At 40.1% G+C, this 27,871-nt stretch overlaps 2 protein-coding genes across 6 annotated transcripts in view; both read right to left on the bottom strand.

The window, feature by feature from the left end:
• Positions 1–926: 926 nt before the first annotated feature.
• On the bottom strand, positions 927–11,304 carry VBP1 (VHL binding protein 1). The gene is made up of 6 exons (XM_054839609.1): positions 11,180–11,304; positions 6,658–6,782; positions 5,511–5,577; positions 4,949–5,047; positions 3,061–3,199; positions 927–2,135 (listed from the first exon to the last, which is right to left on the bottom strand). Exons 1-6 carry the CDS (start codon positions 11,270–11,272, stop codon positions 2,065–2,067), a joined length of 594 nt encoding a protein of 197 aa, XP_054695584.1. The 5' UTR covers positions 11,273–11,304; the 3' UTR covers positions 927–2,064.
• A 443-nt stretch (positions 11,305–11,747) lies between these two features.
• LOC129211863 (phosphatidylinositol-binding clathrin assembly protein-like) overlaps positions 11,748–27,871 on the bottom strand; it is a 32,941-nt gene continuing 16,817 nt past the window's right edge. For 2 of the 5 annotated variants that reach the window (XM_054839604.1, XM_054839606.1), the window contains exons 9-21: positions 26,297–26,382; positions 25,080–25,203; positions 23,257–23,393; positions 22,894–22,997; positions 21,835–21,981; positions 21,327–21,386; positions 21,121–21,231; positions 20,125–20,241; positions 19,973–20,003; positions 19,340–19,460; positions 17,174–17,230; positions 16,739–16,846; positions 11,748–16,158 (exon numbers count right to left, since the gene is read on the bottom strand). In XM_054839604.1, coding sequence (XP_054695579.1) covers positions 16,144–16,158; positions 16,739–16,846; positions 17,174–17,230; positions 19,340–19,460; positions 19,973–20,003; positions 20,125–20,241; positions 21,121–21,231; positions 21,327–21,386; positions 21,835–21,981; positions 22,894–22,997; positions 23,257–23,393; positions 25,080–25,203; positions 26,297–26,382 — 1,218 coding nt within the window. In that variant the 3' untranslated portion in view covers positions 11,748–16,143. The remainder of the gene's footprint in view (positions 16,159–16,738; positions 16,847–17,173; positions 17,231–19,339; positions 19,461–19,972; positions 20,004–20,124; positions 20,242–21,120; positions 21,232–21,326; positions 21,387–21,834; positions 21,982–22,893; positions 22,998–23,256; positions 23,394–25,079; positions 25,204–26,296; positions 26,383–27,871) is intronic. The other 3 variants (XM_054839603.1, XM_054839605.1, XM_054839607.1) reach the window with 3 other exon arrangements.

Below are 27,871 nucleotides of genomic sequence, written 5' to 3'. Positions count from 1 at the left end.
TGACCACCTGCTCTTGCTGAAAGTAGCAAAGAATCAACAGCGAAGGACAGAGCAAGGATCAGTCATAGGAAAGCTCGAGTTCTCTATTTTTTCTGTTTTCTTATGTATTTCCTATCAACCAACTAGCCACCCAAAACAAGAGTTCTGGTGGCCACAGCCCTCTCCCATCTACCCCCCCCTCCAAGCCAGACACCTTTGAACCTGCTGAGCAATTCCAGCTCTGATGCTGCTCCCCCCCCAATACTCAGCAGCAGGTCGCTGGCAGTTGCCCACAGTATGTGTTTTGCTTGTGCAGAAACGCTTAACTCGGCATTTCATTGTGCACAACAAAAAGGCAATTGCTGCCTTTGGACCAGCCGGAGGGAGGGGTGGGGAGCACGCTTTAGCCTGTTGGGATCTCGTTAATCCAAATTGCAGGGAAAATTGCAGGAGGAATCGGGATGTGTTTGCGGCTGCCCTTCCCAAAGTGCTGATGCTCTTCGCGAAGAAAGGGAGAAGCAGCCTGCGGTGGGAGCAGCCCCGCATTCAACCTCACCTCACAGCGGGCAGCTACCTCTCCGATACATCAGATCTAAACGTTTCTCTGCAACAGCCAGAGAAGTGGAACAAAGTGCATCGCCCGGCAGGAACCACGGTACTTAGTGTGACCAGTGGTCAGGGTTTGCCTGTTCCCTGCCCATCCCTGTGGCTCATACGCTTTTACAGCCACAGTGCTGTCAAATCAGTTGCCTGTACTCACAGATTCCGACGTGCTGACTCACACTGCCCACCTCGCTCAGCCAGTATTCAGCAGCTACACTTCTCCCGGCTGCTGCTTCAACTGCATTTTTTCAGTCCCCTTCCCCCAATTTAGGAGGGAAAAATTATAAGACATCACACATCAAGTTCCTGACACTCCCATAAAGAAAGATGCACAAAAACAGGTGTTTGCCACAACTGTTTAGTTTTACTATTTTTAATATCATGAAATAAAAGTACAAAAAATTTACAGGTATATTGTTTCTTACATGAAGATCAAACAGTTAACATTTGCATTTATTTTTGCAGCGAAACCTGTATTCTCAGTCACAGAATGTGAATATTAGCCACTGACATCACCACTGAGCATTTCATTTTTGAAAGAAACTGCAGAGGTAAAAGGCAACAATCTTGCAAGGCTTCATTAGAACCAAAAAAACCATTCCGACACCAGAAGTCACGCTTCAGTGAGCCATCCTTCTCATACAGGTTTCACCACCTGGGAGGCCGAGGGTGTTAAGACATTTAACTGGACATCTTGTCTAAGGGATGGTAAATAGGGGGTTTCTCGTTTACAGGCTATCAGCGTTTTGGTGTCCTTGTTCAATGCATTTGCAAAAAATAAGCAATGTCTGCACACGTAGGAGAAAGAACGGGGTGAGATCACCCTGCAGCCTTGACATAGCTTGTGCTGTTTACTCTGTTTACTGCTCTTCTCTGAAGACAAGTCACAGGTTGTATGTAAAGTGCTGAGAGTTCAGTAACGGGCAGTTAACTAACCAGTAACTATGAAAAAGTTTATCCAAAGTGGATATCCGGGAATGCTCGCAGGTTGATGCTGCCAATTAACTGACTGAAACAAAATCCGAGACTTTGCTGTATTTTTTCCTGTTTCCTAGATCATTACAGCTGCGTGTCTTCCCAGCCCAGGTTGACTTTAACTTCATCAGCTGTACACAGAGACAAAAAAGTAAACCCCTGTGCTCGTTACCGTAACCCGCTAAAATGTCAGACTCCATGTCATATGTGCCCCTCAACTTTTCAGACAAGCTTTCAGGTGGAAATTTATTTATGACAGACTGGTCTGATCAAAATACTATGTCCTTTGCTGGACTGGGTGGTGCCTTTTCAAATAATTCATTTCATGAAGCATGCATGAAACCAAATTTTGAGTTTACAAATAAATAAAATGGTGCTCACCATTAGTTTTTATATATTTTACCATTTACCGAAATGCTTAAAGTAACTCAGTCCCTTAAGAATGAACTTGGGGGTGTTTAAATAAAAAATATTTGGAAATTGAAACCACATTTAAAATTGGCAAAACTATGCTTTGTTTTTGGAAGGGTCTTGCTTGTTTCTTCTCTTTACATCCCAATTATAAACTCTAGCCATATCTGAGGGTGTGGAATTAAGGAAATAGCTCATGGATTCAGAAAAGAAAAAAAAAAAGGGGAAAAACAGGTTAGAGAGTTGGCCACACTTCACTTACTTGTGGCAGTCAATATAGAAACCATTTAATGAAAGAGCTGACTTGGTGCAAAGCCTTAACATACAGGAATACCGATAACTGTTAATAACTGTGGCATTCATACTATTTACTTAAAAACCTCCAAAAAGATATTACAGAAAAACACACCTTTAGTCTTACAGCTGCTCCTCCCTGATGTCAGCTAGCCTGCCTGTATCAGCTGCATTTGCCTATTTCAGGTATCCGTAACTTCCTGCAGCACTAAGGTATCTTAAGTATCAACTTGAAAAAACAAGTAGTTGTGCCTTCACTTGCTAAATCTCATGCCTCAGTTGACGGCTACCCTCATCATTAAAATAGTTTTGAAGTACAAAGCATAAAAAAAACCCCCAACAAACTCACACCCCTGGAGGTGGTTCATGGTAGTATAAAGAAATAAAAAAAGGTGAAACAATGCCTAAGCCAGCACCAAGCTTGCAGCAGCAGGGTTTGTGTTCCTTGGAGGACATTGCAATGGCAGCAGAACGATATTCATACGCTCTAGCGACAAAGGAAGAGTCGCTTTGCTTTGAAACGGCCACCGGGCCGGCAATCCACACCACCCATCCACGCTGCCAACTCACTCCAACCACCGCAGGAGGTTTCACAGGGACCCAAGCACAAACACAAGCTTTGCTACCGCTGACGCACCAACCTTCAGCTCAGCGCTGGAAACACAACGTCCCGTTTCACTGCTATAGAATTTTAAGGGCAGCTGGTCTAAGATCAAACCATGTCAGGAGACTGGTAATTACCTGTATGTTAGCTTTGACATACACCTCTTCCCCTGCAAATAAATAAATAAAGGATACTGACTTCTGTAGTGGTGAACTGATCTCTAAGAAAATCCAGGTCTTCCTCTAGAAGATCAAGGTTTCTTGTGGCTGTTGACAAATTCTTCTCTAACAGAGCCTGAGCTTCATCAATATCATATTCAAGCATCACATTGGCCTAAAAAAAAAAAAAAAAAAAAAGATTGACAGAAGCTTTTACTCCTGAGGTAATAAGCCATAGCAGGCTTGTTTCAGGCTGTTGCTTATAACTTATCACATTAACAAAAGGGCAAGGCAACAAGATTTAGGTTGAGCAATGCCAGAATCCACCTGAGGCCTCCACCACTTCAGTAACTGAGTAATAATCCCTCTAGTGACTTAAAAAAGTTCTTCCTCTAGCTAAGCAACAAGGGATTTCTCTCCCTGTGATTACATTCAGCCTTTCAGTACCAGCATCTCATCTTCACCATATTTGAAAAGAGAGAGACCTCACATTTCCTAGCAGCACCTTTCAAGTGCCACACAACTCTAGAAACAATTTTTGCTGCATTCAAGATTAACCTTAGGATCTCTCTGTGTGGACCACCAACAAACAGCCTAATGGCATTGGTTATGAGAAGAACTACTACAGGTACTTAAGATACAACAGGTGTAAAAGTTCTATCCTGTACCAAGGTGGGTTTTAATCAACAAATCTTTATTTCAGTAAGGAGCTATCGCATGAAGAGATAAAAGAGCAGTATCGAGTGAAGATGCACCAATGAAGCTTTGGACCACTCGAGAACTGTGTGCTGAGCAGAGCCACGTACTACTACCTAGACATGATCCCAGGGAGCGTGCGCAGAGCTGCAAGAGCGAGATAAGCCGTTCTTCTTTTGAAATAACCAGAAGACACAATTTCCCCAATAACAGTAATATGCACAGCCCAGCATGCTGACTGTGAGCAACAAGAAGGATAAAGGCAGAAGGCCAAGAATGCCTAAACGTAACAAACTGCTTGTGGCATTTCATTATAGCTTTTCTGTATGAACCATCAACAGGATGAACTTTCTCTGAGATTCTGTTACAAAATAAACCTGGGATGCTCCATGAAAGTCAATGTTTGTGAATTCTGAAAACAGTCTCCTGAAAGCAACAGGTATCAGACAGATCTTCTCTTTTTATGATAGAAAAGAAGTGGGGAGAGGTTGGGAGTAACTGCCCAATCCGTCCGGATGCTGCATGTGTCAACAACATTTCTGTCCTACCCAAGTGGTTTTGTTTGGCAGCCAACACAGGGATGTGGGAACATCCGGGATTTACAAGTCTCAAAATAAACATTAGCGGGTTATCTCCACACAGAGGGAAGCCTCTGAATACAAAATATCCCAACCTGATATTGCTTAAATACTTAAAAATCTGTGTTTCGAGCTCTGATCCCATCAGTCTTTAGCACAAATTCTACTCTAAATGCCGGCAGGTACCTGTGAGTAACAGAAATCCCATCTTTCCCTAAACATGTGCATGAAAAAGGGAAAGAAAGATGCTAAATACAAATAATGTAGAGCAGATGGGAAGCTCGTTGCCAAACTAAGTTATTTTGCTGGGCACATTCCAATCCCAGGCAATGTTGGAGGGTACTTTCAACCACAAAGTGATAGAAGCGCTAAGGAAACATTCATGAACATGCTTTTTGGAAAGAACAATCCAACCAAATTACAATTCTCTGAAGTCTCACTGTTCAGGCACCATTTAAAATCGAACATGAAACCTTCACCAACGTGTTGAAATTGTCTTGTTAGGTTTGCCCTGCTGACAGGACACAGCTCCGCTGTGCACACACGAACAGAATTATGCCCATAGCCCCAGGAGTACAGAGGAGACAGCAAGGAACACTGTCTTTTATAAGTTACTTAAACAGTTTCAGAGAAAGTTCCATTTTACTTACCCCCAACCACAAACAAACTTTATCTGTAGGAGGAACTGAAGCTTTGCAGTAGAGATTATCTGCCAATAAAAATCTGGTTTCCATTGGATTTGTGGAATCCTTAAGACAAATGATAAAACTTAAAATTGCTATTTTCACTGGAAACTTAAGTCAAAGGCATAAAACTTACAGTAAAGAGCACACTTTTCTGCTTTTTGTCATTGATACAGTATTAACTTTGGTGGAACTCTATGTAATTTTACTTCAACATTAAAGTTAGAGCTCCAAGAATAAAGCACTTTAAAAAGATATATTTAAAAACAATACAGAAATCTCTATAAAGAATAGAGATTAAGTCAAAGCTTAGCTGCGATCTATACACCATTAAAAGTGAAGTTTGCATTACAAACATTAACTTTTTTTGAACTAGCTTTCAAAAAGTACTACATACCTTTAAAAACAATTCTGTTATTTATAAAGGCATATTAAGTGTGCTCTCCAAAACATTTCTTGCAATGTGTTCTGTTAGGGTGGAAAGGCAGTTAGCTTTTCTCATACTCATTAGATATTCAAAATAGTTTACCTTTTTCTTCTGCATGTGTTTTAAAATTTCTAATGTCTGTTTAATTTCAGGAATCTGACTTTTTAGCCTGTGAATTAACAACAGTCATAATTTATTATTTTACAGAGACACAAAGTTTCCTAAACAAGTGATCAGTTTTATTATACAATCCAACCTCCATTTTAAAAATTGAAACTCTTAACAGCTTTCCAGGCTTACAAATGCAGATTTGAAAGATAGGGCATGTAACGACATCTCTGCTACAGCTTCACCTGCCTCTTACCACACTGAGGCTCGCTGGTTTTCTGAAGCAGAGCAATACACACAGCTTTCAAACTGCAACAAACACGTAGTAACAGTAACAGATACCTATTTGCTACACCTGCATATTTTTGCATACTTCTGATCTCTTCAGAGGAGAGGGAAACCTCAGCAGAAATACAGATAAAACCCACTGTAGGTAAAACAAACCAAGCATGTTTCTCCTGAGGTCCACAAACTATTCTAACAAACACTTTAGAGCTACAAGACTCGGCCGTGTGGAAACAGAAGCTCTCTCCGGAGTTCCGGGCGTCCCCCCTCTCCTTGCAGCAGCGCAGCAGAGATGCTGGGATCCCCGCTGGCTTCAGGCTGGCCCCTCTGCAATCAGCAGGCTGGGACAGCAGTGACTGCCAAAGCAGGCCTCCGGGTGGAAATTAGGAAGGATATTTGCCCATGAAAGAAGTTTAATCTAAATAAAATATTACTTGAAGCTTTGATTTTAGCTTTTAAAAATTTTCTTCTTGCCCAGCCTCAGATCATGACTGAAGCTACTGAAGAGAGAAGAGATTACTAAACCAAAAGTTACTAGCTTGATACAGTAGTCATTTAACAAAACCATATTCTTATTTAGACTAGGCTGACAAAATTAAGAGACTATAACAGTACTTTTTGGCCTTAAAGACTAAGGACCAATTCAGCAATACTGTAAATTCTTTTGCATTAATTCTCAGGAAGAGGAAAGAAAAAAAGCTGGACTTTCCTGAAAGTACTGCAAATATTAGCTCTCCTAACATCAACTTTTTACTTCTGGGGATATTTAAAAAAACTAGACTTATTAAAAAAAACCCAAAAAACAACAAAATACCTGTGCTAAACATTTCCCAATTCTACAAAAATTATGACTTACCTCCTTTTCTTTTGAGCAAGATTAAGTTCCAAAAATTTATACTTCTGATACTGCTCATCCAACTTCTTAAGAACTACATCTGCTGTCTCATTTCCAGGCTGTTTCATAAAAGAATCTACATCTTCCTTTAGGGGAGAAAGAAACCCTCAGTGTTAGAAGAGTTTTACAGAAATCCTAGATACAGTCATGCTATCATCTTGCTGCAGGTAAGTCTAGAGGGGTTTTTATAGGTAAACACACTCCTTTTTTCCTGGAGTGAAGCACAAAATCATTTTGTTTCCTTTCTTAGTTATCTTTTCACTTCCCCCCTCCCTGCTTGCTTTTTTTTTTTTTGGTAGGGAACTAAAGAATAGGTGCAAGGATTATTTCATAACCATATTTACTAGTACCTCATTAACGGTGCTTTCAGTCCTGGCTGATGTCAAATGACACCTGACGGGGATGAATATCCTCACACCACAGATAAACTTTGGTTTCCTATCTGTAAAGTGGGGATAATGCTTCTCTGTGGCTAATCAGATTATGAACTATTTAGGATAAGACTGATGAAGGCAAAGAATCACAGCCCGATCAAGCGTGTTGCGGCAGAGAAAGAGGCAAAGGAGGGAAATACTGTGGTATGTGCTCAGGCAGGCTTTCTGGTAGTAAACAGCTTGTCTTCAAAAGCTCCTTCTATAGTCAGCAGGAAGCCACGGAAACCTCTAGAGAACAATTCCAGCCAGTCCTACCATTGCCTGGAAAAGCAGCCAGAGAAGACAGGCCTGAGCAGGCAAGGATGCTGACCTCTGCAAGCGGCTCCTTCAGACTCCCGGGAAGCAGTTCATCTGCCTGCAGGCAACGCTCACACCTCATGAAAGGCACCTCAGGCCAGAGATCTGACCTTGACATTTACCTGTGTATAATTCAAGATGACCACACTCGTCCACTGCGGTAACCCTGCCCTTATTTGTCTATAATAGCTCTGTAAAATCTGATGGAGCCTACCACAGGCCTCTTCAGTTTCTCCTTTTTAACTAGGTGTTTCCATTCCGGTAGTTTCACATAAAAAAAACCCCCTGTAATACACTACTAAAGTAATATCGGACATATAGCTGGTTCCCCTCGTTATGACTCCTAAGCTCTCTTGGCTAAGAAACTTACTATGACATTACTGAACAGGGTAAGAAATCACCCACTTATCGTTGGGGAAATCTGCAGTATAAACAGGAACTCTCCACAACAGACTTCAGCAGGCAGCATGATCTGGGTGGTACAACAGAACTCAAGAGACTAACTGCCTGAGGAACACCTTGAGCTACCTCACTAACACCAGAAAAAGAAGCATTCCTGCCTCCCGATGAAGCCTGTAGAGAAGCTTTAACCAAAAACCCCCTAAGGATTATATTCATGCACGTATTGTAGAAGTGAGGCCTGAGGATGTTCTGAAATGAAACTCCTTCTTGTGGAAACTATTCTGCTCATGTAAATCACCCAAGACAGAAAGAAAAAGCAGGTGGGCAACAGCTCACCCAGCATACTGCCCGGCACTCCGCCTCTCCCTCAGGTAACGTCTGTTTGGACAGACAGACAAGACGGGCTCAGATTTATCACGCAGGTTTTCCAACTGCAACTCCCAAGTCCTGCTGCTTGGGGCTTTGGCCCATCTTCCCCAACTGCAAGGCTGAGACACGGTCACTTCTTTGAGCTTGAACAGAACAGCTTTGCGGCAGAGCTAAGTGTCAATGCTATCAGGATCCCTGCTTCGTGGTGTGTCATGCAGCATCTCAACTGCAGAATTACCTTACAGGTTCTGCAAGGACCTGTCAAAACTCATCTCTATCTTTTTAAGAAGAAAGTTAATTGGCAAAACACCATTGTTGTATACCATAAAGGTAACATAGTCTTTGCAAACTTCAAGCCAAGCCACACAGACACTCTATAAAAGCCCTGAAACCAAGCAAGATTGCCCATTCCCATACAGCCTCATGTTTATCTTTTGAGTGATGACCCAAATAAAGAGCTGCAGGCACTCACTCTGCTTCTGTGGAAAGCTATCATTGCCTATGGGCATATACAGAGAACATGACAAAAGAAGGGTGTTTTCAGCTTTGCATCCCCTGTCCTCCCACTCACAGGCGTGCTAAGGAAGGCAGAATAAGGAAGGCATTTTATCTGGAAACATCTGGACAGCAGCTCAAAAGAAAACAGAGTTGAAAGTTCTATTTGGAACGTGTTTTAAACTCCAGTGAATCCTTGAGTTAGTGCTTAATGTCACTTGAAATCTGGAAAGGCACAAGAATACCCAGAGCAATGCCTAAGAAAAGACATCCACCATAAACTGAAGAGCCTCTGCTGAATCAAGATGCACTTAAAGAAAACATCTTTGAAGACAAGATTCACAGTAAGACTGCCCATGTAGCATGTGGGGGGGGGGAACGTCAAGCAAGTGATCAGCAAGTCTCTATCATCTTGATAGTGTACACTCTTTTTGAAACAGAAACCTATTTTCTGAAGAAAAAACCTGTAATAAAACCCACCCTCAAGACACAAACATTTTCACTTTGTGAAGCAGAATACAATTTAAAACTTCTTAGCATATGCTTATTTTGAATAAAAGAAAGTCTATCTGAACATCTACATCCAAGTACCCTAAGATCATCATTAGATGTCTCTGCAGAAGAGATCCTCATATTTGATTAGAGCACCTCTGAAAACTGAGAATTAGGAAACTTCAATGGGTTTTAGACCCAGACACAAGATTATGAACACCTGAACAGGAGCACAAAACTAAGCCACAATCCCCAGAACTCTCCCAGGTGGCTTGGTACAGCACGTGAAATTCTTCAGACACAAGTATCAAAAGGGAACGACACAGAACCAAACAGGAACCGCACTGACAGCTACCAGCACGAAAACAAGCGTTTGCTGAGGCTGGTTATCTCCTGTTCCCTGCCAGGGTGGCCACCCCCACTGCAGAGTCAGCACAGACCACAAGTTCTTCTCTGTCGCGATGACTGAGGTCTCTAGGGCAGCTGAAGTCATGGCCCTTTCCTTTGGCTTGCGTCCGCCTTAGTCTCCCATAAGGGGGCGGAAGGAAGTTAGCTGCAGGCAGCAATGGTTTCACACCCCAGTAAGATTTGCCAGACCCCAATAATTGTTAAAGAACCTTAAAGGAAAAGTAGGATCTGGATGCACTGGTAACAAGCATACTGCACCCCTTTGTTCAGGACCTACACCCTAGCAAGACACATAAGTAATACAAGCACTACACCTAGAAACAACAAAACACAAGTCAAATCCATTTATTTCTATAAGAGCAGTCACACCTGATCAGTCCGAACAACTCTGGTAAAGATATCAAGACAGATCTGAGAAATACAGATTTTCAAAGTCCAAGATAATCTCAGTAATAAAGCAGCACAATAAACAAAGACATCCAGCGTTTCAAGATGACACCAAGGCTGCCAGGTACAGCCAATCTGATCAATACTTATTGATCAAACGAAATAAAGTAGCAATCAAGACAGCGCACCAAGAGCTAGCTTATAGCAGAAAGCCAACAACAGATAATTTTGACTTTATGCCACTCCCTAAATTGACGAATTCTTCTTTTCAACCAGCCAAAAGAATTATTAAATGCTTGGTAAATCACTTTCTAAAAGTCAGATAAACAAGTTTGGCCTGTTTTCAGAAAGACACACATTTCTTGGTTTTTGAGAACTCAGGAAACCTAGCCGGACACCACGGTCGCTTCTGAAGAGTGATTCTGCTCAAAAGCCAAGAACTAGATTATGAGAGGAAGATGCAGGGAAAGGTGCTAGGAGTGCGGTATGACATTAGCTGAGACGAAAGAGAAGCAATAACACAGTGCTCCGTGCAGGAGGAACCACTGTAAGGAACCATGGCTTAGTATGTATGACAGGGGAGCTCACTCATAACACGCTCTCCGTTGGCATGTGAGTTGGCCAGTGAAATAACACGATAATGCTTAAAACGGGGACCTGAGTTTGCTGTGAAGTGTATTAATAACGCCAAGGCAGAATCCAAACAAAGCAAATCACTCCGTGAAAACCCTCAGGGCCATGGCACCCCCCGCCCCCCCGGGGCACGGGACCCTGCCCGGTTTGGAGGGAAGAGAAGCGCTCCGGTACGGGGCTGTCTCAGGCCGAGACCGCAGGACGGCCGCACGCAGGGCAGGGCCGGGCCCGCCGGACAAACCCGCGGCGCTGGGCGCGGGCGGCCCGGGAGAGCGGCGGGGAGGGGACGGGAGGGGAGGGCGCCGCAGCTCCCCCACTTCAGCGGGGCCGGGCCGGCAGGTCCCGCTCAGCCCTCCCAGCCCAGCGGGGCGGGCCCTGAAGGGCAGCCCCGCCGCCTTCCCCGCCGCCCGCGCTCCCTCAGGCACCGCCCGCCCGCCAGGCCGCGGCCCCGCCGCAGGTGCCGCCTCACAGGGGACGGGCCCGGCTGCCGGAGCGCAGCCCCCTCCCTTCCCCCCCAAGCCCCCGCCGGGGCGCGGAGCGGCCCAGCCGGCGGAGCCGCCGCTCACCACGAAGACCGCCTCGGGGATGCCGAGGGGGCCGCGCTTCTCGCCCGCGGCCGCCTCGCCGCACCCCGTCTCGCTGCCGGTGGCCGCTGCCATCCCGAGGAACTGACGTCAGGTCACCGCAGCCGTACGTCATCACGTTAGCGCCGAGCGCGACCCCGACTCCATCCATTGGCTGTCAGGCTTTGAGTGACGCGATGACGCGAGGGCGGAGGCGAGCGGGGTAGGCGGGGCGGCGGCCGCCCTAAAGCGTCGCCCAGTGGCGGGCTGGGGCAGGGCCCCACAATTCAACGTTATTCCCACGCGGGTGCGGCGACAGCCCTCAGGAGAGAGCGTGAGGTCACCCCTGCGTGACGCTTCCCCTCGCTGCCCCCCATCGAGCCCAGTGACCCTGCTCCCCGAAGGAAAAGGCGGCAGCGGCTGAGGTTGGAGTGAGGCGTCAGCCCACGCGAACCGGAAAGGCAGAAGAGCAATAAACTACTGCGGCGCCCCAATTCAGCGGTTGCTCTTAGCATTAGAGGAAGCCTTCAGCCTGAGCACGCAGTAAAGAGTGATGACGTACACGCACACCTTGCATGTGCCAAAGTTTATTTTTTTCCAAAACTTGTTTCTTCAAATAATTGGATATGAGCAGTTTTTAAAAAACAAACAGATTATGTATTAACAAATTGTGAAGTTCCACAATTAAAATATCAACACAGCCAGTCTTGTGCTTAGGCTTCTTTTTAAAAAATTATTAATTCATAGAACATAAACCCTCAAAATTTTTTTCCAGTTTGTGGCTAGTATATTTTCCACACATTCTGTGTTCTTATAAAACGACGGAACTCATGTAAAGGAACAGCTGTACAAGAATACATCTGGAAAAAAAAAAAGCCTGAACAACCTAAATTATAGTAGCTCCTTTTAAATAAATATCCAATAAAAGGCACAAACCTGTTATGGGGAAAAACATAACATACAAAACAAGACCTATTAAATAAATAATGCAAAGTGTGGGTTGGGGTGAGGGAAATCTGTTCCAGCACCTATTGTGTCATTGCCCCAAGATGAAATTCCAGCCAAACATTTGGTAAGAGGATTAAACTTAATCACAAGAACACACATTTGAGATACAGCAAAAGATTTGATGTTACAATTCCTGTGGTAACTGCACCAGTTACTACAATCTCTTTAAATAAATGATCATGAGAATCTGCGTAAAGTAGTGATGTATATATCAATGACAAAGTCAAATACATCTTCAGAGTAATAGCAACAGGTTTTCTCTATTCCTAGCTATCAGCAATGTATAAATGATAACATGTACAGTTTCCATTGCTCAAAAATATAATCTTTTACATGGAAATAAATGACTGATACACAGTGCCTTTAAATGTTGTCCTTACAATACAAACTACCCAAAACAAAGTTTTCCTTTTTATGTACAAATTAAGCACCGATCCACAGTGCGTACTATTCTACTTGTAACCCCGCCCTCCCTGCCACACATCAAAAAACCCAGATGGGGATACACCCTGTATTCAGTCTTGTAGTCAGGTTTTTTGTTGGTGGGTTTTTTTAAACAAAAGTCCATTTGTTATTTTTACCTACAAGTATTCCACCACTATGCACACAGAACTGAGAATTCTCTAGTACATGTGTCCAAAATTAAAAACAAAAATCAATTCAGTAACTTCTTGGAGGCAAAGTCAAACTATATCTAGAGAACATTAGAAAACCCCAGTTATTTAAGAAGAGGTACGCTTTCAAGTCCAACAGGCCTACCACAACCAACCCTTCCAAATTCCCCCAGAAGTTCTCTTATGGTACGTCCATGACAGACAGCCTCCCTGTAGCAGCACAGTCCCGACAGTTAGGCTTGAATGACCCACTGAAGTACAACAATGCATAGCACACAGCATACTTCGAGTCTTCCTCCTTGGTCAGACAAACATGGAGTGACATCTTATCTGCTTTCTGAAGTATTCAGAACAGGATTCTGATCAAACGCGTTGGAAAGAAACAAAAGGGAAAGTCACATTTATATACATCTCTCTTCAGTGTTTTACTCGTCACAACCACTATTTGCAACCCTCGCGGGCTGTTAGTTACCCTCAAGAACCACCTTTGTCTTCAAAGTGGGGTTTTTTGGAGAACAAGTTCTGAGCCATAAAAGCCTTGAGAGCATCCTAAGTCCTTGGGTTTTACTTCTAATGTATAAACCATGTTATTTAAACACAATACTCCGCCATTTTATGCGTTCCAATATGCGCATAAGGGAGAGGCTGGCAAAAAGCAGTCCTGTGCGCTGTTGTGCAGAGAAGTGTGTAAAGCAATCTTTTCTTCGTAAGGATAAATCTGAAAGTCGTGTTTTAATCTATCAAACATTCCGAATGAGACTAAAAAGAAGGTAGCTTATAAAGTTTTTAGGGTGTACTTTGTGGCTGTTTCTCCTTTTTTAATACTAAGTAGATTGGTATCAGACAGCTTTGCTACAAGAAAGCATACCAAAGAACCATTAAAAAAAATCCAGAGCAAATCAGAAGTAGTGCAAACTATACCTAGTACTAGATCAACTTCTGAGTGAAGTACATTCCAGATATTCAGAATGCTCTGCAATGAAGTTATAACAAATATATACTGCTTGCTAGGCATTTATTTGCATATTTTATTAAAATAACTGATTGTTACTTATACAACTCAGTACGAGAAAGAGACCTAACAGCTTACAGTGCTAGAAACTGCCTGCTTGTAGAACTCTTAGCTCGGTCTTTTAATGCCCAGCCATTTATTACTACATGTACTGGTCTAATTTGAACTCAAGACTTTTCAATGCTGAATAAAAATCAATGGAATTCACCATTTCTTAAATAAACAGTCCCCTAACACAATGACGCATTCTAAATGGCATTATTCCCTCGTCACGTGGAGGGAAACTATAGGCACTGAAGAACTCATTGGCTTAAAATTGTACAATTGTTCAACCCAATAAAAGTGGATTAAAGCTTGAAGCCCTTTGTAATTCAAACTTGAACATTAAATTGCTATATACCGGTCCAAATTCTTTTAAAATCAGTACGTATTGAGAAACCCCGAGTTTTACATTTCTGCAAGGTTGCATTTCCCAGGGAATTAGTGGTTACAGAGTCCAAGGGTCAGGGAGTGGGGTTTTTTTATTTTGCTGCTTTTGTGTTGTTTCACTTGGCAAAAATATTCCCATAGAGTTAAGAAATACTACTTTTGCACTCTTTGGACAGAATTAAACATTTAGAAAAAGAGAAGGCTTGTTCTCACTATGAGGAAAGTGTTGTATTTTAGAAGTTCTCTACAGGACAGTTTGACAAGATTCTCAGGCCTATTTGGATTTATAGTGAGAGTCAGAGGCATTTCTGCAGTTATAGACTCTCCAAAAGATGAGACATGCTACTCTGGAGGTCTATTTATCCTAACAATAGAAAACTATTCATTTTTTGAAAACCCAGCTTTAATATTAATTATTAGAAGTCATTTTACAGGAGAGATTTCCATTGTATTCTGCCACAAAACTTCTGGAAGAAAGGTTGCTCCCAATTCCATTTACTTGTTATTAACAACTTTTTTTTTTTTAATAATGCTATCACTTTTTATCAGTCATTGAAAAATACAAGATAAGGCATTTTCATAGCCAATTTCATTTTTGGAGAAAGATTGTTAAGTACAAAAGACATGCCAGAAGTCTGTACGCATCTGACCCACCATGATTAGCATACTTCATAAATTAATTGATTTAAAAGATTCTCCTCTTAAAAAGAGTTTAAACACAGCATTTTTACCTTGAAATTACTACAGAAGAAAAAGATTACTGCAGCATTAAAGAAAAGATTATCTAAAAATTTGCACATATTTACACATTTAAAAATAATTACTTTTATATGGTTTACAACTAGGTTCTTATTTCAGAAAAGCAGCACAAGCTATTCTCTACAGCTGGATAATTTCAATATAGTTGCCAGTTCACAAGTGTCAGCACTATTGCAAGGTTTGCATCTTTTGACCTAATGGACTTTTTAAAAAAAAAAAAAAAACCAAGTGTCTCTCTTGTCTGCAGTTAGCAACAAGATTTTAAATTGCTCCCATTTGCTGGTATCGGGGATACCTACATTCACTGGCTCCCAAAGCTACTCCACCTTGAGCTATGAAAAACGCTATCTGCAGAGAAGATACTCGATGGAAGCGCAGCTACTCTCACCTGTTGGAGACTGCACATGCTCATCTGTAACACACTTGTTTCCCCTACTCCATCACAGACTTTCAGCCCATATCAGAGCCTGGCTCTTTCAACTTGCCACATAACACTGACATACCAATGGAGCAATTTATTATTTTTACTATATATATATATAATGTAATATGTATATATCTTGTTGATTCACAGCATTTCAAACTCACATTATAAAGTTTGCAAATTACTATAAGCTATTCTAATGTGAAAAAGCTGTCTGATTTCACACAATATTGGCCTTATGATAACGCAAGCATTGCTCTATCAGAGTATTTATTAGAGCACATAAAAATTTTATTGCTCAACTTCATTTGTGTTGTGTCTTGGTTACAACAGCCACAGAATTTATGGAGAAAATAAATAGCTCTGAAATCTTCAGTTAACTTCCTAAGGTAATCCATTGATGAATAAGGTTGTAGAGCCATCACGTAATCCCTCTTCTCAGCTTTCAAGATGATAATCCAGCTGGCACCTTCCGAGTCAACAACAATAAAATAGAGTTTTCTGCTGAGCAGTTTAAAAATCAGTGATCAAACATGACTTCACACTGCAGTGACTGTTATAAACAAGAATCTCTAAAGCACTGCGATTCAAAATAATATTGTATTATACAGGGAAGAAATGGTTGCCCTGTTCAGGAATACATCATGGAAAGATTGAAATTCAGTCTTTTCTTTTTTTTACCAGTATTTGGTTGTTCTCACATCTTGCTGCTTTGGCGGCTCTACATAAACTGTATCTGTGAAGTAGAGATTACATATTAATGCACTTATATAATACATAGTTTCTCAGTGTTTTAAAATTAGGAATCTATTCAACTGCTTCATTACTTGCAAGTTAAGACTACAGGTTTTGGCACTTTAAAAATCCCCAAAGAACATTAAGAGCAACATATTTGGATGACAGGAGTACACAGTTTCTCCAGCTTGAATGATCTCTTGCCTGTGCCTTTTCCACTTCCCCACCACCTGATCCTCCAGAAAGCTCACCACTGCTCTAGTCAGCCTGACTAAACCAAGTAGCCAGCTAATGTCATAGGATGTCTAAATTCTACACATCTTCACCACTCCCATGTTCTTAATATTGGCACAGGAAGGAGTTAGCCACTAATCTAATTTTTACCTTCTTCCTTGCTTCCTACGTTTACACTGTGTCACCATCTGAATTTGCTTCCTCGCCAGCCAAAGCTGTTGCCCTTGACTGAGGAACCCCTCGCTTTCAAATTCAGAAACACAGAAGTAGCCCTTCATGAAACATTTGGTTGATTTTACCAAGACTAAAGTTTCAATGTGATCTCAAGATTAAAGATAACAGTTCACCTGAGTTTCAGAAACAGGTGCAAAAGGATTTGTCGGCCTTAGACCAGGCTGCGTATACATCATTGACTGGGGTGCCATCAAAGGAGCAGCTCCAATCTGAGGAGGTACCTGTTAGAAAAACAAAAACCCCACAAAACAGGTATATAAAATTCAAACTTATTCTAGAAGATACATGTTTTCTACTATACTTACAATGTGAAAATAAGCATGCAGACATACACACAGTAAAGTCAGAACTTTTAAAAAACTTGCTGTATAAAACAGAGTAATCTCTTCCAATGCACAGTGTGAAAAAGCTATCAGCCTTCACACACAAATGACCTTACTAAACAATACGTATAAGTTGCAGGATGATTTGAGCATAACAACGCCTGCCATGAAACTCATTGGAGGAAACTGGGTTTTTCAGGAACACAAGACAATCACATTTCTTACCATTCCAAATACAGGCACTTGAGGTGTGGTCACTGGGTATGTGATAGGAGCAGGTACCTTCAAGAAAATTTTAATATATTTTAGATAAGCTCATGCGTACTAGCAATATATAAAAAAACTGTGAAAAATACATATTTTTCATCACTTAAAATAACCAATGTATTTACAAGAAATTGACTTACATATCCAGGATAGTGTACTCCATTCTGGCACAGCAAAAGGAGTAAGGACAGAAAATTATTTAAGAGGTATTTGAACTGGAAATTCTAACCAAGGGATGGATTCAAGCCCAGTATCGTAACTGTCTGAACTATGCTCTACTCATTAAAACAATTAAAGCAGGAGGAAAACGGTGCAAGGACAGTAACGTCAGTAACTATCCCTGTTCACTTGAATAGGCTCCCTGCCTAGAAACCTATCACTAGGAAGACTTACAGCAAAACCAGAAATATCACTAAATCTAGCCAGACTTGAGTATATTGCTTGCACAAACATTTGTGTGAGAAGCTTTCAGAGGGCATGGCATGCAATATGCCTTCTTCCTTCCATTATGTGTGAGAAGGGCATAGAAAGAAAAAACAAACAAGGAAGCCAGTGACCATTCAGCTCAAGAAACAAATAGCAAGAGATGTTTAATCAGGTAAATGTTGCTCACATACTCATTTCTGATGTCTGCAACATATCACAATATGAAAAAAGAAAAGAGAGCAGCATCTTAAGCTGGTAATACCTTACATCGGGTTACGTTCACAGGCACAGTGATGCATGCACTTCATATTGCCATGCATTGTTGAGTAGTGCTAATTATGTTAAAAATCTAATGTTAGTTAAAACACTTCCCTATGAAAGGGTATGCAGACTATACATAAATTGGACAGTTGGTACTCTGAACACCACAGACAAAGCCAGGACAGTTAGACCTTTCCAATACTGGGGCACTGATTTTAAAGATGCTTATAGCCGAGCTAGTTCTTTGCATCATTAGTTGTCAGAATTCCAAGCAAACGAGTGAGCAGATACCAGGCATAATGCCCTCAAATGCTTAGACCAGAAAGTATTAAACATGAACACATGAAATAAAAAAAACACACAAAACCCAAATCCACAGTGATCAGTGTGTGCTAAGGTGCCCTCTATCTTTCAAAAATAAGAATGCATTAGCACTCTAACATAAGACATTCTAGAGCACCAGAGGCGATAAAAAGATTTTTATGGTCTTAGAAGTCTCACATAAAAGTGCTATACAACTGAGACGTCCTCTCATCTGAATTTTTGAGTTTAATTTTTTGAGTCCAACAGTAGATTTAATATTCTATTCAACTTTGATAATTTTGAATGAGAATACTCAAGCAAGATGAGGAGAATGAGCATTACAGGCAAAACTATTCTTATTGGAAAATAAAGCCAGACAGCAGTCCAAAATTCATAGCAAATGTGGCAATTACCCTAGTTGTACATATAACCAGGAGGAATATTCTATTTCCCTCTAAGGCAGCTATATTTCACAAGTGATTTGTATAATATCTATGAATAGAAAATACTTGAAAAAGTTGCCTACGAATATCCCTCCAAGACATGAAAACTCTTCGATAACTCTACTTAGTATTTTCTGCTGTGTTAAAAATATGAAGTTGCTGTAGAGTATTATCAAAAGTCCAAAGCACTGGTTGACCTGATAATTAAGGTGCCTTGCAGGGGTTGCAGCAGTGTTTCATGTGATAAAACTGGAAAAGGAGCGAAAATTGGAAGGAACAGCAATTTTGTCCTTGAAACACATTCTTAGGCTTCTTTAAGGGGGCGAGGGGTGAGAGAGAGAGAGGAGAGAGAAAGAAAGGAGCAGGGGGCTGTGTGGGAGCATCTCAAACATGCACATCAGAAATTTTCTGGTTTGGGGTCATTTGTTTCAATTAAAAATAACTTTATGAACTGAGATATGTCTCAAGTGAAATGTTGATTATTTATGTTTTTAATGGACAAGTTTTACAGTGAGAGGAAATAAAGCATACTAAAGTCTCTGCCTCATTCTGTTTGAGAAACAATCCTACAAGCACTCTCCCCTGCCCCCAGTCTTGTCCCAAACAGCCTTTGCTATTCTTTTTGACTTAATTCAAGCAGGGAACTAGCATTTGCTAGAACGAAGCATGAATTCAATAGTACAAAAATTACCATATGTGGAATAGCGGGTAAGGGAGTAGGGTTCCATGTGGTCGATGTGCTTGTTTTCGCTTGCCAGTTTGTTCCACCAGTAAGTTTTTTCTCTGTAGGCTGGGTCCACTGCATATCTGACCTAAAGGAAACTGTGCTATTAGTTTTCACAGAGGGTCAACAGCTAGAGTAACAATGTCATAATGGAAAACCAAAACGTGCCTTAATACATGTATACAGCTGAAATCTATGGGTGGAAGAAACACTCAGGATTTCAGTAACTACTTATGTATTTCTGTTCAAGTAAGTATGAAGTCTGGGGGTTCTGTTTTGTGTTAAAAGGAAACTATCATTACTGCACTGTACAGCATAATGATTAACTGGAGTTTTACGTAACTGCAAGAACTTTTATTTAAGTATTTTTATGAAGCACCATAAAAATACAGCAATTGCAAAACTAACTAAAATGAATTACTTCAAATGTTAACATTGACCATGTTACGGTGACTGACCACAAACTCACCGTTTCAGTGCTGTTCTTGCTACCAGACTACTTTCAAGAGTTGAAAGTCATGCCATGTTATTGCTGGTAAACTGTGCCAGAGACTAACAAACAGTCACGTGAGAATATTACAAGTACATATATGCACTTACTTTTTGGATGGAGTTCCTCCAAAGCCGAGATCTGGAGTGGGGGTGGAGAAACAGACAAAATCCCTAAGTATTTTTTAATTTTGAGGGGAAAAAAAAAAAAAAGCTTGTTTTATTTTCAGTGGGAAAGTTAAATTTAAAAGCTTCACACTTACTTCCCACTAGATTAGCAAGTGAAGAATCAAGGTCATTTGCCAAAATTTTTCCGCTTTGCTGGTTGGCTAAAGTGGCTCTTTGACTTTGTGGTGGTACTGTGGGTTGCAATACATCATCTAGAAAGTTAAAAGCTGAAGAAAAAAAACCATAAAAGCAACTGTAAACAAAGCAGTTACATTGCATTTAATAAAAGACATTCATAAGCCAGGGAAGTATATTCTTTATGGAACACTAAGCTTATATGTGGAGGTTAAACGTATACGTTGGAAGTGTTTAAGGCTTAAGACGGCAGCACAGTTTAACCTCCTATTTTTTTATGGAATACTACATTGTAGCTACTAATCTAGTAGAATCTTTAATTTTACTTCAGTAGTAACGGACAGTATTTTTAAATTAAGAGAATCTCCCCTAAAACTGAAGAAAAAAGAAGGTTCTTAAAGACAATTTCAAAGTGTTTTTATAACACAATATCGCAATAATTTCATCATACTGCTAGTATCCTGCATGTACCCAAGAGTTCCTTTGCTATATGTTCATAAGGACTCTGAATATACAGCAAAACAGCACCAACCAAGAGAAAGATCGTAACTCAGCTATTCTTCAAGCAACACATACAGTTGTTTTGCATTTCTCTAAGTACACCACCTCTCAATGAAGTTAGGGGGAGCTCATTATCATGTATCAAGAGAAAACATCAAAGTCATAAGCAGTGAAAACAGATTAAACATGAGCTTACCCGTTAAGAGATATCCAGTGGGCCACGTGCAAAGTTCATTCCCCAAAAAGAGAGGAAACCGTTATTACACAATATATGAGATTAGTCAAAGCTAATTTTAAAGTAAATAACTACAATTGAACTGACTGTTATCTTATGAGCCCTATAATCAGCTTGCAAGTGTATTAAGCTATAAATTTTGAACTACAATAGCAATTATGCTAAATTGTTAAGTAACCGTTGCCTGTAGGGTGTAAATTAGTCATAAACTAGTTTTTACCACTTGTAGTCCTGTACTCTGGTGCTGTAGATTTTCCTCCAAAAACAGCATCGAAGTCCACATTAATTGTTGAAGATGTGGTACTTGGAGGAGCTGAATGAAGAGGAAAACCTAGGAAAAAAAAAGTTTAATCAAATACACCCATGGAGCAATGCCACTCGTTACAGTGAAACGAGAAAGTTAAAAAAAAAGAAAAATCAAATTACCATCAACAGTCAGAGGATGATACACAGAAGCATATGTAGGTTTATGACCACTAAAGTCATCTTCATAAAAGAGAGAAGAAAATAAGATCAGTTTAAAAGAGAAAAGGAAGAGGGGACCCAAAAATTAAGTCTGCAGTTTAAAATCAGGAATTTTTAGTACTTAGAAAGGATATTTTTATTTAACAAGTTTGAAAAGCTCAAGTAACTCCTGCATTCTCCAAAAGAGAAAGGAGGTTGCAGTTTGAAAGAAATCAGCAAAAATTCCAGCAACATTGCGAGTCTTAGGATGTCTACATTGGACTAGCTGAACAAAATTCAATTTCAACTGTAGAAATAAAGCTTTAAGGAAACATAATTTACTACATCTGGAATTAATACACCATTTTTACTTGTTAATAAAAAGTGAAGATTGGTCCAAACCACAAAAAGATTACATGGCTCAGTTTATTAGCATGATTAGCTCCAGTTGCAAAGAAATTATATGGGGTTTGTTTGTTTGGGTTTTTACCACTAAACAGTTCCACCGTTTGTTTGGAGGAAAAAGTAGAATTGATGAAAGGGGTGGTAGATTTTACAGCTTCTTCAACTGGCTTCATGTCAAAGATGTCCAGATGAGGTGGAGAACCAACACAACCATTTGAGGACGAGAAAGGACCTTTCAGATGCAGAAGTGAAGGAAAGAATAGAGTACAAATAATGGAAAAGAAAAACAGACTGAAATGATTGACTATGAGAATCTCTAGACAAAGTCAAACTGTAAATATTTCACCTAGTGATCAGCCCATTAAAGATACAAATTCTTAGTTTCAGATAAAAATTCTAGCAGCTCTCTATTTAGGGAAAATAATTCTAGTATTGCCATTGGTTGGGGGCAGGGGGAAGGGGAGAATGACAGAACACTTACCAATCAAAAAAGTTAGATACTACATTTTGGGCTTCAAGAATCTACCTTTCAAATAGCACATACGGGTATCAATTTCATCTATTAAAACACCGCCACTTACACTGGTGTTAACACTGCCTTACTTCAGCATTTAAGACATTTCTTTAATATCTATTCCGATTATTCTTTGGAGGGATGGGTGAGGATACAAAGAATGCTGTGCCTGAGAAACTGGGAACGACAGCTTTGTTATAAGAACTTTGAAGTCACCAACACCTTTTAAATGAAAAGTATATTAAATATCACTTAATGGAATGGAAATACTAGTCCAGCATCTTTTCAGTACTATCTGCTTAGTTTATATTTCCCAGCATTTTATAACTTTGATTTTTAGTTACGTTTCTTCTACCTGTACCCTTTATTGAATAGCTCCTTCGTTTATCTACTACACATTGATACCACTGCCAAGTGTTAAAAAAAAAAAAAAAAAAAAAGTAGTAACTTTTCTATAACAGTTTGCCAGAGCTTTCAGATGACTTCATATTCTATCAAGGATAGAAATGTTTGGATGCAAAGTAACTAAGGTTTAAGATGTAGACTCAATTAAGTATGAATCTGTATTTTATTCTTGTATTCCAAGAATTCACTGGTCATTTAGACAGTCAAATCATCGTATCAGCTCACCTCCCCAAGCACTGCTTGCTGATGTTGATATAGCTGGAGTACTCTGCACAGTTGGAACAAATGCAGGCTGAAGATCAAAAAGATCGCTAGAAAGGTTGGGCATGCTGAATAAGAAAAGAGAGAGAAATACGAAGATATGTAACAGGCATGGTATTCTTGTGTTATACGAGCAGTCATACCAATCTCACTGGTTGTACAAAACAAAACTAGTAATTAAGCACTTCTTATTGACTGATACTAAAATTCCTGTGAATACACCAGGAAAGCATCAGCAAAACTAGGATCAGTGCTTTGCAGTTGATTGTGGAGCTACAGGCCAATGCAGTAATTTCTTCTTGCTTCAGAAAGCAAAGTATTTCTCACCTATTTGTTGTGGGTGCTGGTACTGCAAAAAGATCAACAGCTACAGTGGTATTCACACTTTTTCCTGATAAGGTGCTTGGGGATGCTGACGTGGAAGTGGAATTTGATACTACAGAAATTTCTCGTAATCGCTGCTCCTGAAAGATGAGATATACAGTTTGCATTTTAGTTCTATTAATTTGTTAACCCTTCAGTCCTGAAGAGCTTTTCCAAGAAGAAATTTTAATTATGGTCTTAATAAATAAAACAGTTATTCGTCTGTAAAGTCTTGAAAACAGAAAGATGATTGCAATTAGAGATAAGAGTACAGGTCAATGAACCTTTGTTCAGGAAGACCCATCTCTCTCTACTGTTAGGATCTCTTCACAGTTCAATTCAGACGTTCAGAAGTCAGACTGAATGCGCATCCTAGTAATATCCATATGGTGTTTATCTTAAACTAGCAAAATAAAAATCTAGTTTACATTGTTAATTTTAGGTTTACATCCCTCATTACTTGTAGATCTGTCCTCTCCATTTATATAGCACAGGTCAAAACACAGGTGTATGTTTCATACTGCTCACATTCCTCAAGTAAAATGTTGAGTGAGCTTGCTAGCTTCCCAGCCCCCTAAATGAAAGTTTCTGTCAACCTATTTAAATATTCAGTTACAGCAGCTACAAGTCCTATTACAATAGAAATGGGACAGTGAAGAGAGGAGACATCTGATGTAACTCCTGAAAATAAACAAAACAACCCCACCACAACACTTTGAGATTCAAGTGAAGCTGTTCAGCAGCAGGCAAAGCACACTAAAACTGTAGTCTAATAGCAAAAAAACTTGCTTCACATTGATTTGAAAAATGCCTTACACCAAGTGTAAGGAAAGTGGAGAATCTCCACTAGACCTCTCTTAACTCCAGAGATGAAACTCAACTCTGCATTACCAAAGTTTACTTTCACACTCCAAATAGTTTTAAGGCTCTCATAAGGTGGCCTCCAGGTGACAGGAGCAGAGTTGCTTCATCATTTAGGTATGTCTAGAGATGTTAAAGCAACACAAGAAAAATTCCCAACTGTCCCAGGCACATGCAAGTGGGGCACGACAGAACTACAGATCTAGCTTTCAGCAAGAGAAGCATCTTGCCTTGTTTGAGATTTTATACTGTGTATGTTCTCAGGAAACAATGTTATAAAAACCTTAAAAGGATCTGAAGGACCAGGACTCAGGCCTTAAGAGAGGGATGTTACTAAGAGGACTACTCGACAAGTACCAATTAGCAAAAAAGCATGTTAAGGAACCAAGAGAGAACATATTGTTTTTCTTTCAAATGTATTATTATTGAAAGTCCATAAATTATACCTAAATACATATGATTGCAAACAGTTGTCCAAACAAGAGCAGTTAAACGTGGGCAGAACTACAGCATATATTCTCATTATGAGCAACATGACTGAAGAATCACACTAAAACCATATCCCATATATCACGGGGAAAAATAATTCCCTCCTACCAATAACCATTCTTACAATAGCAATGCAGTATGTTCAGCTGCCGAGATGTAACCTAGAGCTGCTGTATAGTCATTTTATGAATCTTTGAGATAAATAACAATCTCCTGTAAGGAAGAATACAAATAATTTATATCAGGTGTCTGCTATTCAAATCCTGGTAGAAGGGTCACCATGTATTAGGCAGCCATCACACCTGCATCCTACAGACTTATGCCTTGGCCTAAGGGAGAGCTCCCCTACCATACACTATTTTAAACCAACTCTGATTTTCACCTGTATCCAGTTAAAAAAAAAATCTCAGAATACAAATTTATAAAAACTATAGTACCTTAAGTGCCTGCAGTCTAGCTTGTTCCTCCTCCAGTGCCTGCTGCTTTTCTTTCTCATCCATCCTGCTAAATGACATTCCTGTATTGGCAAGTGTGGAAACAGCACTGGATAGGGCACTAGCTCTAAAACCAATAATAATTAAACAAAGTTTTATTAAGAAAAAACAGTCAGATATACATCACTTACAGTTTAATCATCATGTGCATCTAGTTGAGTGTCATTCCCCCTCCACTCCAGTCTTTTTTTCCCCCCTTACTGTCTGGTACAGAAAAGCAGACACCCCATTAATGAGGGAGTTTGGTGAAAAAGCAGCATGAGTACACAGGATTACTCCCTCATGTTTCAGTGGGCAGGAACTGGAAAGTACAGAACATACCAGGATTTTTTCTTTAAGGTCATATAGACTGGACTGGAAATCTATTCCATTCAAGTGGCAGAGGCACAGAAAGCTTGTTTGTACATGTTACACATATAACAGTAAACAAAGCACAGAAGTTATTCCCTATATAGTATACTTTTTAGCAGAACACTGTCATGATTCCTCAGATACTTGCAAAGAAACCAAAAAAATCTGTGGAGCAAAACAGCAACTCAGGAATGTAACTTACACCAATACATTTATCAATATTTACCAAGTTTCTGTGGGAGAATGCCTATGCCAAGAGATCTCTCTCTCTTCAGTCAGAAATACTGTTCATACATATTGCTACTGTACTTGACAGAAAGAATAACGCAATTCCTGTCAGCACAAAGCATCTAAGCTAATTTGGCTGTTCTGAGAAGGGACCAAAGAATTTTTATAAGTAGGTTAAGACAAATTCATGGTCTGAGGGGTACATAATTGACAATAAAGATAAATATTGTTCAAGCTTGGGTAAAAAGAGCCTCAAACCCCAAATATCTTAGAAGGCTTGTAGGCCAAAGGATTTCAAACAAGTAAAAGCTAAAAAGAATAATATACAAGGTCTCAGCTCAGTGGTTTATTACAGCATAATAAGAAGTCCAGCAGAGACACAGGCAGACATACCTAGATTTCAAATGTGACTAAGCTATCAGACTACTACTCACTAGATGCTTCTTTTATACTCCTAGGAAAATATATTTGGAAGTGAGTAAAATTCAAGAAGAACCCCAAATGACTGAATCCTGAAAATTCTTAGTATGAAGATGATAAATCCTAAGTATATGCATCACTGCAATTCATGGGGTGCTCACCTGCTGGCAGCAGAGACTTCTTTTGTTTTCTTCCCCTCCACAGAAGCCAAATGCTGTTCCAGTGCTTCAAGCAAACTGCTAGGTGCCTAAAGTTAAAGTATTTATAAAACACCACTTCTAGACAACACAGCATTGTTTACTACACAGATTAGTTTTCTCATCCACTGAAAACAAACAAAACCCCACACATCAATAAATAATCATGCCTTTGGGTTTTGCTGCCATTCGGCACACCTGAATGCTCTCTACTCAGTTGTGGTTCTTGAAAAGGAGTGGCACCACAGAGACACGAAGCAAGGATTCCCCTAGAGTAAGTACGCAAGTTGCATTCTTGGTTTTGGCAACAGTATTTGCTACGTTACAATTAATCTAGTAATCACAGCTGATTAAACAGTGCTCCCTTAAACTTGCAGAAGTACCAAAATGAAGCCTTGGCATTTTTGGTCCCCATTCCCCCATAACAACAAAAAAATCAATCACTTTCCATTCAAATATTTACAAAGGCTTGCATTAGAAACACTTGACCACAGCAGAACATCAGGTTTGATAAAACAAGCTATCAAGTTCAACATGATCCCAACAATACTATTGCAGACCAAGTAGGTATTCAATGTATGACTACACAATAAACTAACTCAATTACTCCAAAGCCTTTGGTAGCCTAAAACATTAGAAACTAGCAACATCACTTCAAATAAAGTTGGATTTTGGTGGATCCCACTCCCCAGGAATATTGTTACCCATGAGAAGTTTTTAAACACGAAGCTGTTTTTTTGAAGCAATGAAGATTAAAAAAAAAAAAAAAAAAAATCAGGCTTCTCACCACTCGAATCCAGCAGGAAGACAGGCACTAGACACCTCAGCTAAGACTTGAGACACCTAAATGAGTTTTAGGTGACCAATACTCCTAAGTTTACCAAGACGTTTGAGAGCACAGCCATGACACTAATCAGTACTCAAGACAAAGATTTTAACTGATAGGTAAAAGAAAAGAGCAAGTTTAAAAGATATAGACTAAGGCATGCCAGAGCTGCTTTGGTTCCTACAGAAAACAAGAACAAAGTGCCAATCATAACCTGCCTTCTTTCTGTCATGCAGTTGTATCCACTACAGAAATACTTCTTTATACCAAAGGAAACACCTTCAAAACTCAGAATAAATTTAAACTCATCTTGATTACACAGTCTTAGTAGGAAGTAAGATTTCTCCAAATCACCCTATAAAAACACCTCCAGCAAGCAAAATTATTAGGCTGGCACTTTTGGAAGAGTTCAATGCCTTGCTATTCTAGTCACATTGCTCTCTTGGCTTTTAACTACATGGTCCGTACTCCATGAAACAAACGAAATAAATCCTACTGCAGATTCTGATGAAGGGAATAGACCTCTAAAGTTTCAATCTACTTGCCAGCTCAGTTGTGCTCATCTAGCAGGGTTTCAGAGACATTAAGCCTCTCTTACTACTTGCCAACTTCCCATAGGTAGAACAGATATGATAGGCATTGTTTGGAAGAAAAAACAAGCTTGCCCTAGCTAGCCCTTCTGTACCAAAAGCTAGACCAAAGTATTTCCTAGA

Source organism: Grus americana, chromosome 12, assembly GCF_028858705.1.
Source record: "Grus americana isolate bGruAme1 chromosome 12, bGruAme1.mat, whole genome shotgun sequence".
Classification (NCBI taxonomy): domain Eukaryota; kingdom Metazoa; phylum Chordata; class Aves; order Gruiformes; family Gruidae; genus Grus; species Grus americana.
The sequence above is the reverse complement of the archived record's forward strand: the minus strand, read 5'-3'. Positions and strand labels throughout refer to the sequence as shown.

Excerpts from the sequence above, each read along its gene's own strand:
- VBP1 (XM_054839609.1), bottom strand. The coding sequence starts at position 11,272 with ATGGCAGCGGCCACCGGCAGCGAGACGGGGTGCGGCGAGGCGGCCGCG. Across the intron at positions 5,578-6,657 it reads CTTGCTCAAAAGAAAAGGAG|GCTAAAAAGTCAGATTCCTG; the intron begins GTAAGTCATAAT and ends GTTAATTCACAG. Across the intron at positions 2,136-3,060 it reads GTTCACCACTACAGAAGTCA|ATATGGCTAGAGTTTATAAT; the intron begins GTATCCTTTATT and ends CCACACCCTCAG.